Source organism: Corylus avellana, chromosome 9, assembly GCF_965113065.1.
Source record: "Corylus avellana chromosome 9, dhCorAvel1.hap1.2, whole genome shotgun sequence".
Lineage (NCBI taxonomy): Eukaryota > Viridiplantae > Streptophyta > Magnoliopsida > Fagales > Betulaceae > Corylus > Corylus avellana.
Genome location: NC_142498.1, coordinates 9,841,545 through 9,860,907, shown reverse-complemented (window position 1 = coordinate 9,860,907; position 19,363 = coordinate 9,841,545). Strand labels below are relative to the sequence as shown.

The window sequence follows — 19,363 nt, the reverse complement described above, 5'->3', positions numbered from 1 at the left end:
CGGCTTAGGGCATCGGTCCTAGTTGTGAAAGTATAACCTCGTCCGATTTGCTCGAAATTTTACGAGCGTTTTCAATGCTTCAAGGCGATCATGTCGGCGGGTGGCACGAAGAAATTCAAGTCGTTTTGGCCCGGATCGGGGCTCTTGTAAGCTTTTAGAAAAAGTTATCGTTCGTTAGTGAATATAGGGGTGCAAACGAACTCGAATCACTTTGTGGCACCCGCCGACATGATTGCCTCGAAGTTCTGCTTAAGCTCGTAAATTTTTGGGCCAAACAATTTCGCTTCGCATCTGACCATTTTGTTCGGCTTAAGGCATTGCTCCTAGTTGTGAAAGTATAACCTCGTCCGATTTGCCCGAAATTTTATAAGCGTTTTTAGTGCTTCGAGGTGATCATGTTAGCGGGTGGCATGCAGAAATTCGAGTCGTTCTGGCTGGGATTGGGGCTCTTTCAAACTTTCAAAAAAAGTTATCATTCTTTAGTGATTAGGGGGGGCAAACGAACTCGAATGACTACGTGGCACCCTCCGACATGATTGCATCGAAGTTCTGCACAAGCTCGTAAATTTTCGGGCAAAACAATTTTGCTTCCTATCTGACCCTTTTGTTCGGCCTAAAGCTTCGGTCCTAGTTGTGAAAGTACAACCTCGTCCAATTTGCCCGAAATTTTACAAGCGTTTTCAGTGCTTCGAGGCGATCATGTCGGCAGGTGCCATGAAGAAATTCGAGTCGTTCCAGCCGAGATCGGGGCTCTTTCAAACTTTCAAAAAAAGTTATCGCTCTTTAGTAATTAGGGGGGGCAAACGAGCTCGAATGACTACGTGGCACCCTCCGACATGATTGCATCGAAGTTCTGCACAAGCTCGTACCTTTTCGGGCAAAATAATTTCGCTTCCCATCTGACCATTTTGTTCGGCCTAGGGCTTCGGTCCTAGTTGTGAAAGTACAACCTCGTTCGATTTGGCCGAAATTTTACAAGCGTTTTTAGTGCTTCGAGGCGATAATGTTGGCGGGTGGCACGAAGAAATTTTAGTCGTTTCAGCCGGGATAGGGGCTCTTGTAAATTTTTAGAAAAAGTTATCGTTTGTTAGTGAATATGGGGTTGCAAACGAACTCGAATCACTTTGTGGCACTTGCCGACATGATTGCTTCGAAGTTCTGCTCAAGCGCGTAAATTTTCGGGCTAAACAATTTCGCTTCGCATTTGACCATTTTGTTCGGCCTAGGGCTTCGGTCCTAGTTGTGAAAGTATAACCTCGTCCGATTTGCCCGAAATTTTACGAGCGTGTTCAGTTCTTTAAGGTGATCATGTCGTCAGGTGCCACGAAGAAATTCTAGACATTCCGGCGGGATCGGGGCTCTTGTAAACTTTCAGAAAAAAGTTATTGTTCGTTAATGAAAATGGTGGGGCAAACGAATTCGAATCACTTCGTGGCACCCGCCGACATGATTGCCTCGAAGTTCTACACAAGCTCGTAAATTTTCGGGTCAAACAATTTCGGTTTGCACGTGACCATTTTGTTCGGCTTAGGGCTTCGGTCCTAGTTGTGAAAGTACAACCTCATCCAATATGCCCGAAATTTTACGAGTGTGTTCAGTGCTTTGAGGCGATCATGTCGGCGGGTGGCATGAAGAAATTCGAGTCGTTCCGGCCGGTATCGAGGCTCTTGTAAACTTTCAGAAAAAGTTATCGTTCGTTATTGAATATGGGGTGGCAAACGAACTCGAATCACTTCGTGTCATCCGCCGACATGATTGCCTCGAAGTTCTGCACAATATCGTAAATTTTCGGGTCAAACATTTTCGCTTCACATCTGATCATTTTGTTTGGCCTAGGGCTTCGGTTCTAGTTGTGAAAGTACAACTTCATCCAATTTGCCCGAAATTTTATGCGCATGTTTAGTGTTTCGAGGCGATCATATCGGTGGGTAGCATGAAGAAATTCGAGTCGTTCCAGCCAGGATCGATGCTCTTGTAAACTTTTAGAAAAAGTTATCGTTCGCTAGTGAAGATGGGGGGGCAAATGAACTCGAATCAATTTGTGGCGCCCGCCGACTGATATGGTATTTTTGTGACCAAAAATATCAATAATAAAATTACCACTCGCAATAGGACGAATCTTTGTAAGATACGGCTATAGAGAGGGTGTCGAACCTCAAGGACTGCAGGGGTTTTATTATCAGAATTTAAAAGATTAAAATCAACTTAATTAAAAGAGATATTTGATTTGATTTTCTTTAAAAACTAAAGTGCATGAAAATAAAAGAGATTTAAAATAAGAGAGAGAGTGTAAGTGATTGACTTCACCTCTATCCGCACAACAATGGTTAATCATAATTAATTCCAGAAATTCATTCTATGCATGTTATAAATAAACAAGAAACTACCTTATTAAAGAATAAGCATAATCTATCTTCGGTTGGCACGGATCGTCCACCTAACCACTAAGATGCGGTACGACCCGTCTTTCCTAGGTATAAATTATCAAAATCTTTAACAGGATACATACAATCAATGAATAAGTGTAACCCATCTTCGGTTGGCACGGACTGTCTACCTAAATTACACTAAACTAGGGTGTAGTACAATCCGTCTTCCCTAGGCATGGCCTATCAAATCCTATTGATCATATGTCAATTAAACCCATTGTATAACCATCATCCTCATAATCACCGAAAACAAGAATGATTTGAGATCAATAAAAGTAAAATACTTTCTAAGACAAGAGAAGAATTTCACAAATATTGATTTTGGAATTTAAGAACAATTGCATTTAATATGAAGAACAGAAATCAATTGTAGCAATCCTCATAGTTATACAATCAACATGCATAAATTGAAAATCTAGAAATTAAATACAATCAAACCATTGTGCTTGGATAGGGTTACATCAATACCCCACAAAGGGGTTTAGCCGCTCATAGGGGTGCTAGGATGGCCTCTTGCCATGGATTATCTCCTCTTCAACTTGTCAAGCCTCCAAGAAGATTTTTGTATCTAAAACTAAGCACACCTTCTCTTGAAGGTTAAGGGTCTATTTATAGGGAGCAAGCCAGTCCTAGAAGCCCTAGGAAACCTAGAAATTTCGGAGATTTAAGTCCAAGTCCAATTAGGATAAAGAAAACCTAAGTCCAAATCGGAATAGGATTCGCCCAAAATTGCGTTCCTATCTTGCGGGGCAATTTTGGCAATGCGGCGCTCCGAATTAGGAAAATGATATTTCACAATGATTTGTAGAAATTTGAGTTAGCTTTCCAGTGCCGCTTGAATCACCTCAATCGGATATTTGAGCTGAAAGTTATGGCCAAAATACCGAGACATATGCAGAATCCAAAATTGAATCCAATCCGATTTTGACTCCAATTTGAGAAATTCCGAATTAATCTCTTCCTTTATTTGATTAAACTTAACCATGATTGGTTAAGCTTAATCATATCTTCTAGGTCTTCTCAAAGTGTGCTTTTAAGCCCAAAATGAATGGAATTAATTGCATCTTTATTTATAACCTGAAAACACAAAAACAAAACAAAATCAAACAAATAACAACGCTAAGGAATTAACATATGCAAATTAAGGGGCTTGAATGTGCAACATTCGGCGCTTATCACCGACATTATTGCTTCGATATTTTGCACAAGCTCGTAAATTTTCGGGCCAAATAATTTCGTTTCGCATCTGACCATTTTGTTAGACTCATGGGATTCGGTCCCAGTTGTTAAAGTTCAACATCATTGGATTTGGCCGAGATTTTACAAGTGTATTTAGTTCTTCGAGGCAATCATATCGACAGGTGAAACGAAGAAGTTCGAACCGTTTCAGCGGGATCGAATAAGACAAGACAATTATAAAAGACTTATTTATTTATTTATAGGTATCAAAGAATGTTACAGCGGTACAGCCTCGAAACAGCTTAACCGGTGACCCAGCGGCCAGCACTCTAACCGACTTTCAAAAACTATACACTATTGCTGAAATCGCCCCAATCTTTCTCAATTTGTAATATCCTCCCCTTCCTCCTTCGGAATTACCAAATTCGCCCCAACTCTATATGCTAGTATATAATTTCGTCGTCATTTTCTCTCGGCCTCCATTGAAGCCGTCGTTCGCGCTTTCTCTTTCTTTCGCAAATTATTCGAATTCCACAGAGCGATAGAGACAGATGGAGAGGATAGTGGGAGGGGAGTACAAATTAGGTCGTAAAATTGGGAGCGGATCGTTCGGTGAAATTTATCTGGGTATGTGAATTTTTTTTGTTTGGTAGCTCTATTTTTTTTTTTTTTTTTTAAAAAAAACAAAAAGCTTTTTGAGCTCCATTGTTGACTTTCTGACCCTAACTTTTATTGATTTGTTTAAGCGACCCATGTGGACACCTCTGAAATCGTCGCAGTGAAGATTGTAAGTCTTATTTGATTTCTCGTTTCTTTTCCATTTATTGAAGTTGCGTTCTACTTTGGTTTCGAATATGTTTCCCTTGCGCTGTTTCTGCTAATATTTAGAGCAAAGTATTGTTTTTGATGACAAATTAATCTACTTCTTGGCATGGGTTGTACAAAATTGCATGCGGTTAAGAAATTGGAGTTGGATAAAAAGGTGTTGATTGGGAAAAGAAATGTTCTGGTTGGCTTTGTTAGGTTGCTTATCTTGGAAGACCTTTGGATATGGTCCAATATTACTTTGTTGGTTATTTATTTTATTTTTTTGGGTTGTAGGAGAACCGCAAGACGAAGCATCCTCAATTGCTTTTTGAGGCCAAGGTGTATAATAATCTTCAAGGAGGAAGTAAGTAGAAAAGAAGCAGAAGGTTTATGTTGAAACTATCATAAGCTGTTTTGCTGGGTCATGTTGTTGTAGTTATTAACTCCTCAAGTTTGTGGGCCTCAGGTGGTATTGCCAAGACTAAATGGTCTGGAGTTGATGGAGATGACAATGTCCTCATCCTTGACCTGCTAGGACCAAGTCTTGAAGATCTCTTTGTTTACTGTGGAAGGAAGTTTTCCCTAAAAACTGTTTTAATGTTGGCTGATCAGATGGTAATTGGATATTTACTTCAGATGGCCGGCTATGACTTGTTGCCTGTATTTTTCCATGTTTTTAGTTGTTTTTCGGGTTTGATAATCTCAATTTTGTGTCTACTCGGTATTTCATTCATTATGTTTGTTCTTAAGGTGGTATTTGTAATAAAAAAAACATTTTACCTTTTTTTTTTATTTATTTTTTTAAATTTTTTTATGTTGTGATTAAATCAGGAACCATTTGTTTTTTGGGTAAATTTACTTCCCAATTAATCGCATCATTTCAAACTCCATAGGTTTCTAATTCCGACTTTTAATTCCTTCCGTCCAAAATCATCTAAAACTCAGGATTTTGCGAGCCACCCTCCTTATTTTTGTTTTGCTTTTTTAGACTTCAATTTTTTTTAAACTGATGTTGCATTACTGGATTAATGCCATGTCAGCAGTTTTAGATGATTTTGGACGGAAGGGGTGAAATGAAAATTTTGAAAAACTTAAGGACTTAAAAGTTGGATTTAGAAACCTAGGAAGCAAATTGAAATGAAGTGATTTCTCAAGGAGTAAATTTAGATTTACCTAGGTGTTTTTTGGACCAAAGTTGTAATTATGCCTCAAACGTTTGTCTTAAAATATGTTGAGAAGTGAGGTCTCTTATTAAATTTTGGCATTGTTAAAATCTTAATTAAATGATTAAATTCATACTGTCTTACCATCTTAAGCTTTTAGGATAAATTGTGATTTAACATGGTATTAGAGTAAAAAAAGTGCTACACATCCCAAATTTTTGTTCCAAAAGTTGGTTCCTAAATGATGTGTCACCATCTTATGAGATTTATTATTTTGGGAAGTGTGTCACCGACTCATGGGATAGTGACACTTCATTTGGGAACCAACTTTTGGAACAAAAATTTGGGATGTTTAGCGTTTCTCTTAGAGTAAAGGTCCTAAGTTCGAATATTGTCTTCGTCATTTACCCCTTATTTCAATTAAAATAGTTTGTGTTGTCTGGTCCCAGTATTACTTGGTTTCGTATGTGAGGGAGAGTGTTAAAATATTAACTATTAAGTGGTGATTTAACAAGCATGTTGCATTACACAGTTGCTTGTTTTCCCATTCACAAAATTTTGTTAAATGAGAAAGTATGTAATAAATTTTATTTTGTTTCATTCCTTAAATTGCAGATTGCAAAAATAGAGTATGTGCACTCTCAAGGTTTTTTGCATAGAGACATCAAACCAGATAACTTCCTCATGGGTCTTGGCAGGAAAGCAATTCTGGTAACTATCATTGCCGTGCATTCTTCTTCATCTCTAACTGTAAAGTTATTCTGTCCTCTTATTTTCCTTTATTTTTTTACCAGTGCTCAAATTTTTTATATTCATTAGGTGTATATTATTGATTTTGGACTTGCTAAAAGGTATCAGGACCCCGCAACAAATAGGCATATTCCCTACAGGTAAATACTTTGCTTGAAATCTAGCTTCTTTTCCGGTTCTAGTTTCTTTTCTATCTGTCCTAGATGGTGCATGTGTTGCCCCATATTTTAGTTTAATGTGTTGTTAATATAATTTTCTATTTAAAAGCTCTATTTTAGAGTTTGAAAGAATTCTATAAAGTAATTTCTGCTTACAAATTTCTTTTTCATTTGATGAGATTTTATTTTCTCCATCTTGTGCAGATGCCATAGCAACTATTTTCAATTCTACAAACGAGACTCCTATAAATTTTATTATGCTATGCAACCCAATAAAAATGTTCAAACTGTTACCCCAAAAAATAGAATCTCATCAACCGTAAACCATGGGCATCTTAAAATCTTCCTTCCCCATCTGTAATTATTTAAGTGGTTATGTTCTGTACGAGTTTTCAATGAGATTGAGATTAGTTTATGCTTGTTGTGTTAAAACTTTCTGTTGATATACTGGTTGGTCCAAGATCTCTCATTGAATTGCTCCTTTTCATTTTTCATAATTTTTTTATTTTTTTATTTTTTTTATTTTTTTTTTTAAGTAATGAAACTATTTGATAATTGAATTTAGTCTCTTTCTAGTGATTCCTTTATCTTTAGTATGTTGCAATTTTGGCTAAATATTTTTTTATTCCTCCCTCCCTTTTCTTGATAAACTCATGCAGAGAGAACAAGAACTTAACAGGGACTGCCCGCTATGCAAGTTGCAATACTCATCAGGGAATTGGTAAGTAGAGAGATGTAGTCTTCTCCATTCATGGGATAGATCGCTGCATTTTCCTCATTTTTTGGTTTCATTTTTTTTAGAACAAAGCCGTCGGGATGATTTGGAGTCACTTGGCTATGTTCTCCTGTACTTTCTAAGAGGAAGGTATGTCATGCCTTGGCTTGTCATTTTTGAGCAACCCTGAAGGTTTGGATGTTTGACTGATGATACAAACATAAGCATACAATTTATTTCTGTATGTAGTCTTCCTTGGCAGGGTCTAAAGGCTGCCACAAAAAAGCAAAAATATGACAGGATATGTGAAAAGAAGTTATCGACTCCTATTGAGGTATGTGTCCATAGTGGCAAATGTTTAAATTACATCTATGATTTGAGTTGACGAAATCGTTTATATAAATTCTAGATGGCTGTCTCTTTGACACCCCCTTTCTCCCGGTAGCCTAGACAAAAAAAAAAAAAGTGACCCCTTTCTCATATACTTTCATTGTTAGGAGGCAATGAATATTATAAGTAACCTGAGTTAAGCAGAGTGACAAACAAGATCCCTTAGCCAGAAAGATTGTGCCTGTGTTGCAAACTTTTCCAAAGCTCTTTTCACTTTTTAAACACAGAAAATTATTTTTAAGACAATAGTTACTAAATGAGTTTTTAGATATGGCCCCGCCACTAACATACTTTTCAAAACAAACCACAATATAGTTTTCAAAAAACAAAACACAACGCTTTTTAAAAACTTCCCACACCATATATTGATCCGTAGAGAGGGGTGGTGGGGCACCTACCTTGCCCATCTAGTGAAGGAGTGGGCGGCTGCCACCTGTGGCGCCTCCTACAGTTTTTTTTTTTTTTTTTTTTTTTTTTTTTTTTTTGTGTTGAAAACTCCTCATTTTTACTTTTCAGAAATACTTATAAATTTATCAAACAAATTTTTATATGTGGACCCCACATACAACACTTCTCAATTTTCACTTTTTCAAAATCCGTGTTCAAACCCAAAATGGAAAACTTTACCAAACATGCCTAATATTGTTTTTGAAAGGATGCTTTACATTTTATTGGGTATCATTATTGTAATTTTTTGTTATTTTGGATTATGAATTAACTAGAACTCTTAATTGCGGTTGCTAATGTGCTGTATCCCAAATGGCACTTCCACTTTAAGTAAGGGGTGTAGGGTGAGAGGTTGTGGGTTCTAATGCTGCAGTGCATGAGTTAAACTACCAAAAAAAATTGTTAATTGTGATTGGACCCAAGAGTAAAAGATGCTATACATAGAACCTATCTGAGGATCAGTTTTAAAAGGTTTTTGGATATCTGTTATATTGGCTAAATGAAATTCTAATGTACTTCACTTCTTAGGTATTTTTCCCCATTATCTTAAAGTCTGCTAACTCTCATTTGTTTTGAAAAGGTCCTGTGCAAGTCACATCCTGTGGAGTTTGCATCATACTTCCGTTATTGCCACTCTTTGACATTTGATCAAACTCCTGATTATGGATTCTTGAAGCGTTTGTTTCGTGACTTGTTTACTCGTGAAGGTATTTTTTGTTTTAATTCAGTATACCTTTAAATTTTACACCATTGCTTCTTAGAACTGCAACTCAAGTAATCACAGAATCTGGTATTCAGCACAAATGACTAATCACTTTCCTTTAAGCCACTTATGCTACAGAAGTTAAACATTCTCATTGAATGTTAGTGTTTGTGTAACTCGTGATGAATAATTGGATTGGCATGTGCCTGGAAACACCACCAAATTAGCCAAGCATTTTATTCTGAGTAAGACATGGTTTATTTAGCCAATTGGACTTCAGGGGATAAGATAATGAACTTAAGAAAGGCTTCGAGCAGCAAATCTTGTATTGTCAAATTTAATTGAATTTCTCAGGTAATGTAATTAGGTTGTAGCCGTTGTTGGTGCATGATTTAGTTTCAATTTTTCTATGTTTTGTAACTTTAGCCAGGGAGGATGAGCCAAGGGGTTGGCTCAGTGGTTGGAGAGCCTCGGACTTTGAGTATGCTCCTCAAGGTCTTAGGTTCGAAACCCACTGAGTGCAAACTGCTTCTTGGAGCCATTAGACTGGGGGTTCGCCCCTTGAATTAACCGAGGTACACTTGCGGGAAACTCCTTGCCGAGGCCTGTGCATCCCCGGGATTCGGATACCCGGTGCCAAATCAAAAAAAGGATCGGCCTCCTAGAATCAACACTTACATGCATAAGGGGTTGGACCTACAGATTTTTCAAGTGACTTTTGTGTTGATTTTCTTTTCCCATTCACTGTGTAACACATGGTCTCATATTGGGAAGAGGAGTTTCCCACATAGAGTTGGTGGTTTATAGAAATATTCATGGGTGTTAAGTCCCACATTACTTACTAGGTTCAATTGGGCTTTATAAGTGATTATAGGGAAGCTCCAAATTGATTAGTCATTTTGGGGTCATAGCGCAGATGTGGCTAGTCTATTTTTCCTTTGTTGTTACAAATGGTAACAGAGCTACATAGTAATACCATGTGGTATTGTCATCACCGCATGGGCCTGACAAGGATGTCAAAGGTTTAAGGGGAGGAGTTTATAATACCCATGTCCCATATTAGGAAGATGTGTTGCCCACATAGAATGAGTAATTTATAGAAAGACACTCATGGGTGTTAAGTCTCACATTGCCTACTTACTAGGTGCGCTTGAGCTTTATAAGTGAATTTAGAGAAGCTACAAGTTGACTAGTCATTTTGAGGTAATAGTGCAAATGTGGCTAGCACTTTTTCCTTGAGTCGTTACACATCGGATGGGCAAGCCATGATTAGAAGAGTTAAAGAGAAGTACTTAAGGTTGCAAAAGAGCATTTTGAGCCTTGTTGATTATGCCAAAGACCACTAGCCGTGGCATCCTTTTCATCGGGTATTCCTTCTTTGTCTTTCAACTTCCTGAAAACAATCCAACCATAAATCAATTTTACCATGTTATGTGACATATGGTAATAATCTTTCTAATCAATCGGCGCGTGAGGCACATTGACGACGCATGTGATAGTTCTATAACAGTGATCAGGAATTTTCGTATTGGTCCTCATCAAGGTTGAAAGGTGAAATGGGTTATCTGGGTTACTTTTACGTGGAAACCAAATCGTTTGAGATTCGTTTTAATGTTCAAGGAGGCGTGCAATTGGCAGAGAAGAGTAAAGGAAAATCTTGATCAGTGATCATGGCCTGGCCGACCATTTTCTAGTTAGAAAGTGCATGGGATTATTTGAAATAGTGAGACGGTACGCAAAAATTGGAGGATGTTTCGGTTTGGTTGCTTCGTGTATGTGATGCAAAGAAGAAATAATTCACATGATAATTTTTTGGAGTTTGAATATGGAGGTAAAGGGCGGAGGAGCTTTGTGATAATACAAGAGGGTACTGAGGGGAAGGGATGGGAAGCATTCTATGTACAATTAAGAAGGCTGAAGCTGTATTACAAGAAGCAACGAGAAGTTGAGTCACCTGTTGGGGTACTGGCAGGGGAAAAGGCGAAGTCATTGATGGGGGTCCAAGCTAGGGGATCGTATGCAGAGGTGGTGGTAGGGGTTAGAAAGGGAGAAAAACAACAGTCACTGGAAAAGGCCACGGCTGACGATCCCTACAACGGAACCCATGCAGCTTGTGATGGGGCTTCAAAGCTCGTTCTGGAAGGTGCGAAATCCACGGACCCCGTGATCGTTTTCGGGGATCACGTTTTGCAACAGATTGAGATTTTGGTGCCTAACAATAAGGAAGGATATACGCATGGATTAAAGGAGATTTTGCTTTCCTTACAAAAGGAAATAGCCAGCTGTTTGCATCAGCTGGAGATGGGCTGGGGGGATAAGGTGAAGGGCATTCAGAAAGGGATGAAGGATTAGGCTCAAAGGTTGGATAAGGAGGATGGGCTAGGCCCTTTTCAGTCTAAAACAACGTTGGACCCAGTTGGCAAGCCCACATGGACGCAACCCAATAACAGGTATAGCAAAATTTATGTCCGTAGTCGCTTACCCAAGCGACAGCTACGTTGGCGCCTGAAATCCATGGGTCGAATGGAACAATCGGCGACCGAGGAGCCGCCGGAGAGTAGCCGGAGTTGATAATAAGTGTACTTGACACAAAACATGCTGACAAGAGCATCGGCCACTCGAGGAGACCTAGTGTTGGAACTCTAATGGTAGTAGAGGCGGAGGTAGGAATATTGGAGGCAGCGATCGAATCTGGGTAGGCCGAAATCGAACCAGAGATGGCCGAAAAGGGTGTATCCCTTCAAACAGAACCCGTCGAAGCTGACGTAGAGGGTATGGGTCAGCCCCTAGGTCAGGAACCGCTAGCAATACTCCACACAAACCTTGTCGGCGACTCACAGTTGATTGCCGGAGACTCGCAATGGCCCGATAAGGGTAGTGGAGCACCGACGGTAGTAGAAGGAAGAGGGCAGGTTCATGGGCTAGATAGTGGCTAGATAGTGAGGCTCAAATGATGACTACAAGAAGTGTCGATGGAGGATGGGAACTAGTAATCACTGGAGAGGAAGGAAATTTGGGTGAGGGTGAGGGTGAGCAGGACAAAGCAGTGGTGATGTTTATAGGAGTTGCAAGGGAAGGGCATGCGATGTTGGATATTGAACCTTTGGCAATTGTGGGGGAACAGGAAAAGAATTCACCAAAGCCTACAGAGTGGGTGATTGAGAGAGTGAAAGACCTTTGCTATGCTTTGGGACTATCCTGTGATGGTCATGAGGAAGAAATGATGGCTCTTTTCTCTGATATTGAAGCTAAAAGAGATGGGAGAAAGGCGGAGGCAGTTATTGATGTAAGTTAAAAGTCTGGCAATAGAGGAAGCCGCAGGTTAAAGCGGTTCTTGCTTTCTTCAAATTGGGAGGAAATGTTTCCTGATGTATCGCAGAGAAGGCTGCCTTGAGCATTATCTGATCACTTTCCATTACTGCTGGATTGTGGAGTGGTGAGAAGGGGTAGCAAGCCATTTAGATTTGAAAATATGTGGTTGCATGCAGAGGGATTTGAAGAGCAGGTCAAGACGTGGTGGGGCTCCCATATGTATGAGGGCAACCCAAGCTATGTATTGGCTCAAAAATTGAACGCTTTAAAAGCAGATTTGAAAAAATGGAACGAGGAGGTGTTTGGGGATGTTAGAGAGTAGAAGGAGATGGAGGGGGGGTATTGGTGAGCTGGATCAAATTGTAGAGACGAGATCTTTAACGGAGGAGGAATTTCTGCATCGAGAAGAATACTCTCGACAATTGGAGAGATGCTTATACCTTGAAGAAGTGAGTTGGAGGCAGAAATCAAGGGTGTTGTGGTTGAAAGAGGGTGACAATAATACAAAGTTTTTCCATCGGATGGCAAATTCACACCGGCACAATAATACAATTACATCTTCAGTGGTGAATGGGAACATGACTGATGAGCCAAAAGTTCTAAAAGATCATGTTATGAATTTTTATAAGCAACTATATAGTGAAGAGTATCAATGGCGACCAAAGATGAATGAGCAGTCCTTCAATTCTATTGATGTAGAGGAGAAATAGTGGATGGAAAGAGAGTTTGAGGAAGGTGGAGTATGGGAAGTGGTGAGGAATCTAAAAGGCGACAAGGCACCAAGACCTGATGGTTTTTCTATGGGGTTCTTCCAAAAGTGTTGGGTGGTGTTGAAGGATGATATCTTGGCGGTATTTAAGGAGTTTCATGCCTATGGAAAATTTGAGAAGAGTCTGAATGCTACATTTATATCGCTTATTCCGAAGAAAGCAAGCGCACTGGAGATTAAGGATTTTCGCCCTATCAGCTTAGTAGGTGGGGTGTACAAAATTATTTCTTAGGTGCTAGCTAATCGCTTGAAAACAGTGTTGGGGAAACTAGTCTCATATTCCCAAAATGCCTTTATCAAGGGACGATATATACTCGATTTTATCTTAATGGCCAACGAAAGTCTTGATAGTAGAATTCGTTCCGGGGAATCGGGTATAATCTGCAAACTGGATTTGGAGAAGGCCTATGATCGGGTAAATTAGGAGTTTCTTATCTATATGCTTGAGTGGTGTGGTTTTGGTGAAAGATGGCAAGGTTGGATAAAACACCGTATTTCCACTGTTCGATTCTCCATTCTTCTAAATGGCTCACCAGTGTGGTTTTTTAGTAGCTCTCAAGGAGTGAGACAGGGGGATCCTCTCTCCTTTTTATTTGTAGTGGTGATGCATTGAGTAGAATGATGACTGCGTTGATGGAGAGAGGGCTCATGTTTGGATTTTCTGTGGGCTTGTGAGACCAAGAGGAAATGGTGGTATCACACTTGTTGTTTGCAGATGACACGGTAATATTCTGTGAACCTAATGTAGAACAAGTCTGAAATTTGAGATGTCTGCTGCTCTATTTTGAAGCGGTCTTAGGTTTGAAGATCAACTTGTCTAAATCTGATAATTATTCCAGTGGGAGAGAGATGATGTGGAAGGGCTGGCTAGAATACTTGGGTGCGGGCTGACTTCGTTTCCAATTACGTACTTGGGGCTTCCTTTGGGTGCACATTACAAGGCATCCCATATTTGGTCTACCAATATGCAAAAATGGAGAATAAATTGGTGGGTTGGAAGATGATGTACTTATCAAAGGGAAGTAGGTTAACACTGATCAAGAGCACCCTCTCAAACTTACCAACATACTCCCTATCTCTATTCCCTATTCTAGTGGGAGTGGCAAATCATCTCGAAAAACTATTGAGAGACTTCCCGTGGGGTGGAATTGGGGATGAATTTAAGTATCATTTGGTGAACTGGTCATAGGTGCGCATGCCAATGAAGTTTGGAGGTTGGGGGTGCAAAACTTGATTCAATTTATCATGCATTGATGGGTAAATGGCTGTGGAGGTATGCAACGGAACGGGAGGCGTTATGGAGGAAGTTAGTGAAAATTAAGTATGATAGTCATATGGGTGATTGGTTCTCCAAGGAGGTAGGGAGAACGTATGGAGTGGTAGTGTGGAAATGTTTTTGAAGGGGATGGGAGGACTTTGTGCAACATGTGCGATATGATATAGGAGATGGTAGAAAATACTTTTTGGGCATGATGTGTGGTGTGGGGAAGGCCCTTTGAAACTTGTGTATCCAGCATTGTTCAATATTGCATGTAATAAGGATGCGTGGGTGAAGGAGTACATGGAGAGACCGAATGATACTCTTCATTGGAATGTCCGGTTTATTCGACCCGTACATGATTGGGAATTGAAGGGGGTATCACGCTTCTTTGCATTGTTGTACTCCCAAAAAATCAAATTTGGAGGTGAAGATAAAATTTGTTGGGTTCAATCCAAAAGAAATACTTTTGAAGTGAAAAAGTGAAATCCTATTAACAGTCTCTCTCTACATCGGCACAGGTGTTTGGTTCGTGGAAGAGTATTTGGAAGGTGAAGACTCCCTCAAGAGTGGCTTTTTTTGTGTGGACGGTGACGGTAGGAAAAATCCTCACTTTGGATAATTTACGTAAGATGAATGTTATGGTGATGGAGTGGTGTTATATGTTTAAACATTGTGGAGAGTCCATTGACCATCTACTCTTGGATTGTGAGGTTGCAACTGAATTATGGAATGTGTTCTTTCAACTTTTTGGAGTGAATTGGGTTATGCCGCGAAAGGTGAGTGATAACTTGGGGAGTTGGAGGAGACAATTGGGTAATAGGCGTACATTGCACATATGGAGGCTCATCCCATTATGTGTGATGTGGTGTCTATGGTGAGAACGAAATGCACGCAGTTTTGAGGACAATGAGTGCGGCATGATTGAGTTGAGGAAGTTGGCGTTACATACTTTGTTTTCTTGGAGAGTGACTTGGTCACACTTGCATGAGTCTAATTTTTCTGATTTCTTAGAGTTTTGTAAATCTTTTTCTAATCAGTAGGGCTTTCTATACATCCTGTATACATGGGTTGCCCCCTTCAGCGTGTTTGATAATATACTTATTACTTATAAAAAATAAAAAAAAAGTTATGGTATGGATGATAAGTTAAGTTGCTTAGCATTGGCCTTGCCATTACAAAATTTCTGGGTTTTCCTGGGTCTTGTTATTGATGTCTTTGTTTCTGTATTTCTAATTGAAGTGACAAAGTTCAAACTTTGAAAGGTGTAAACATTTTTAAGAATTTTGCAGGTGGACCATGTTTACTTGTCATCTTGGGATGTACAGAATTGGAAGTCTATAATTTGGCAATGCTGAGCTTTTGTTTTTTTCTTTCTTTCTTTCTGTGAAAATCTTTGTTTTGTCATTTTCTTTTGAGGTGTCATTTAAATTTTGTTGGAAAGTCATTTCTCTGTTGATATATTTTAATTTGGCAGTCTTGTTTCGCTTGTGATTTACAATTTTTCGATATTTGGCAGGATGTGAGTTTGATTATGTATTTGATTGGACCATTTCCAAATACCAGCAAACACAACAAACAAAGATGCTGTCTCAATCATCTGTGAGTATTCATCATCTTGTTTTTTTATCATTGATTTCTAGTAAATTGTTTCTGGAAAATTGAATGCATCGAATATTGGGGTTTCCCTTTTTTCCATTTTTCCTTTTTATGCATTTGAAATACTGATTTAATTATAGGTGCATGAACTCCCTTAAAATTACTTCAAATTAAAGATGGCCTTTCTAACTGCTGTTAATATTTCAAGTTTTTGTCAATTTCTACTATAGTTTAACTCTCTCTCTAGGAGATACGACCCTCTCTCTCTTCACCGGCGCGTGTTAGTACCTGTCAATTAATCTTGGTCTTGTATGGGGTTGTCTAGGTGGTGGCATACTGAATCCAAATTGATAGAGCTAGTGGTGGAGAGTAGGCCTTCGGTTTGTAGGATTGCTGTGAGGAGAAGAGCCAGTGTCCAATCTTTATGTTTGGGCAAAGATAACTATTCTTGGTTGGTTGCCACCATGGAGGAGTTGGTTCTTGAGGAGGGGACAAAGGTGCTTTGGCGACGTTCCTGAGTTGGGTTCGCAGCTTTCATAGCCCAACGGTGTTCCAATAAGCATGGGCACAAAGTATGGGGGAGGTAGTTGGAGAGGGTTCCATATTGGTGTCGGAAGGGATAGATGGTGGGGGCTAAAAGTCCTTCACCTCGGAACTGCGAGCGGTGTTGCGCTTTTCCTAGTCGCATAACGGTGGTCAGTCAGGTGGGCTTCACGCCTGTAGACGTTTAGCATCAGGCTTGGACAACTCATTGGCCTTGAAACCACCGGTGGCGGGGGAAACACATTGTATGCGGAGATAAGTCTGTCGTAAGTGACTTGTATTTCACAAGTGTTATGGTGGGCCCCATAATTTATTACGTATTTTTTCTCTTTTTCTCACCCAGCAGAATTCTTCATGGTGAAGTTTACTTCATGAAGAAGCATTTTTCTTTCCTTCACCATGAAGCATTTTGACTGACTGCCACTTAGTATATATGACTTATAGTCATTCGGCCATTCAAGAGTTGAGAGGGTTGCAACTCTTATGTGAGAAGCAGCAAGGCAGCACCTTCGTGTGGTGTAGAGAAATAGAGAGAAAAAGAGTGCAACAGACTCTTAGAGAATGAAGAGACTAAATTCTCTTTTGTAGTCAATTTTCTTGTGTAAAAGTGAGTTTGGGTGTATTAAGGCTTTTGGGTTTGAGTGGTTTATTTGTGCTACTCTTTGTACTCTACATTTTGTTAGTGAATTTCTCCTGGATCGTCTTCGCCAGTAGATGTAGGCTTGTTAAGCCGAACCACTTAAATCTTGGTGTTTTGTGTGACTGATTGTTATTTTTTATTCTGCAATTTTTTTTTTTTGCTTCATTGGTAATCCTAGAATTATTTTATCTCAACGAACTGGTATCAGAGCTTGGGTATTTATTTTGCGGGATGACTACTACAAAATTTGAAGTAAAGAAATTTGATAGTCAGAATAGTTTCAGTCTTTGGCGTATCAGGATGCAGGAAGGTATGCCTCTTTGTGATCATCTAGATGTCTTCAATAGAATTATTTTGGATCTAAAAAATATTGATATTAAAGTAGATGATGAGGATCAAGCACTAATTTTTTTATGTTCACAACATCTGGTCTTTGATAATTTTATTAATTCAATGTTGTACGGTAGAGATACCATCTCTTTAGCTGATGTTAAATTTGCTTTGAATTCTATGGAGTTGAGAACAAGATTGAATGTGAAAAGTAGTGACAATCAGGTAAAGGGTTTATTTGTCAATGATCGTTCAGAAAATTTCTCTAATTTTAGAGGTTAATCCGGAGGGAGAGATTCAGATAGAGGAGGCCAATCGCAGTCTAACTCAAAGAATAAAGTTAAAGTGTTACTATTGTTAAAAATATGGGCATTATAAATCTGAGTGTCTGAAGTTGAAAAATAAAGAGGAAGGTGATAAGCTAAATTCCTTTTCAGTGGCTGGTGTTGTCAAAGGAAATTATGAGAATGCAAAACTTGTCCTTGCAGTTACCATTTGTGATGGTCATTTTCACGACAAGTGGGTCCTTGATACTACATGTACTTCTCATATGTCCTCTACAAGGGATTGATTTATTAATTATGAGTTAGTTAATGGTGGTTTAATCTTGATGAGAAATGATGTCGCCTGCAAGATTATTGGTATTGGTGCAGTTAGAATAAGGATGCATGATGTGATCGTCAAGACTTCGATAAATGTTCGACATATATTAAATTTGAAGAAAAATCTTATTTCATTGGGCACTTTGGACTCCCTTGGATACAAATATCCCAGTGAAGGTGGAGTCATTCGGGTTAAGAAAGACTCATTGGTTGTGATGGAAGGTTACAAGGTTGATGGCCTCTGCTTTCTTAAGGGTAGTACTGTGATAGATTCAACTGATGTGCCTTCTTCAGATAATTTCAGACTATCAGCATTGTTAGCACAGCAGAGCAAGGAGAAAAAGCGTTTCATGTCGCATGTACCTTACTCTAGTGCATTTGGGAGCGTCATGTATGTTATGGTGTGCATTCGTCCAGATGTTTCACATGCAGTCAATGTTGTTAGTTCTGGCAAGGTTCACTGGCCGACAGTGAAATGGATATGTTGGTTTAGTATTTGATAGAGACAGTGGTATCGGTTCCAATGTCAATGGGTATGTTGATTCAGATTATGCTGGTGATCTGGTTATGACACAAGGCGATATTGCATTGAAGAAAATTCCCTTAAGAGGAAAATCCAGTGGATATGTTGACTAAGCCGGTCCTGGTTCTCAAGTTCAAAAATGGAGGTGTTTAAGGGCCATGAGGTATTTCTCCAGATTGCTCTTGCAAAGGGGCAAGAGAGGAAAATGTGATGTATAGTCTTAGCAGGGGCCATTGCAAAGGGCACAAGAAAGAAGGCTTTGAGAGGCTGTGGGAGAGAACTAAACTGAATTTTGAGGCTCCACAATGCGGTCCAATCAACCGGGGAGAGGGAGGGGAAGATCCACTTCATGGGCAAATTTAATCGTGAAAACACCTGAGGAGGAAGGGGTCCAATTGAACTTGTTAGGCGCAAGGGAGAGGGGGATATGAATCTCAAGGATCTTGGAGATGGTATGGGAGTCAAAAAGAGCATTGAGGGTAGGTAGGTCCCAGGATTTCCGAGTGGGGAAGATAACGTCAGCAACTGACAACCTAGGAAGAGAAATAAGGTTTTGGTTTGGAGAGGGCTTAAAACCAGCTATGAAGGGGATCCAAGGGGAACTCCACACATCTAGGTTTTGTACTAGTGGAGATCAACCAGCACGCTCCCTTTTCAACTAAATCCCTACATTTAATGATCCCTTTCCAAATCCAAGAGGCTGTGGCTGGAGGAGTAGATCTAAGAAGGTCGGTGTTGGTGAGGTATTTAGTACTAAGAGAAGAGACTCAAAGCAGGTTCTTTTTGGAGAGCAAAGACCAACCCAACTTAGCAAGCAAAGATGTATTCTGGGACTCGAGGGGTCTAATCCCCAAACCACCCCAAGCCTTAGGGGCACAAATTTTCTTCCAACTACGCAACATAAGATTATACTTTTTCTCAAAGGGAAAACCCCACCAAAATTTCCTTAAATAAGATTCGATATTATTGCAAGAAGGCTAGGGACTCTTGCCATAGAAGGGGTTGGGTTGGATGGGGAAAGGTGTGGGGGAGACTGCAATACAGGA

At 39.6% G+C, this 19,363-nt stretch overlaps 1 protein-coding gene across 2 annotated transcripts in view; it reads left to right on the top strand.

Annotated features, from left to right (window-relative positions):
- The first annotated feature begins 4,079 nt into the window (after positions 1-4,079).
- Positions 4,080-19,363, top strand: part of LOC132189898 (casein kinase 1-like protein 3) — a 28,439-nt gene continuing 13,155 nt past the window's right edge. For both annotated transcript variants that reach the window (XM_059604730.2, XM_059604731.2), the window contains exons 1-11: positions 4,080-4,235; positions 4,355-4,395; positions 4,710-4,779; positions 4,882-5,030; positions 6,194-6,289; positions 6,398-6,468; positions 7,146-7,207; positions 7,288-7,351; positions 7,451-7,535; positions 8,619-8,745; positions 15,600-15,682. In XM_059604730.2, coding sequence (XP_059460713.1) covers positions 4,160-4,235; positions 4,355-4,395; positions 4,710-4,779; positions 4,882-5,030; positions 6,194-6,289; positions 6,398-6,468; positions 7,146-7,207; positions 7,288-7,351; positions 7,451-7,535; positions 8,619-8,745; positions 15,600-15,682 — 924 coding nt within the window. In that variant the 5' untranslated portion in view covers positions 4,080-4,159. The remainder of the gene's footprint in view (positions 4,236-4,354; positions 4,396-4,709; positions 4,780-4,881; positions 5,031-6,193; positions 6,290-6,397; positions 6,469-7,145; positions 7,208-7,287; positions 7,352-7,450; positions 7,536-8,618; positions 8,746-15,599; positions 15,683-19,363) is intronic.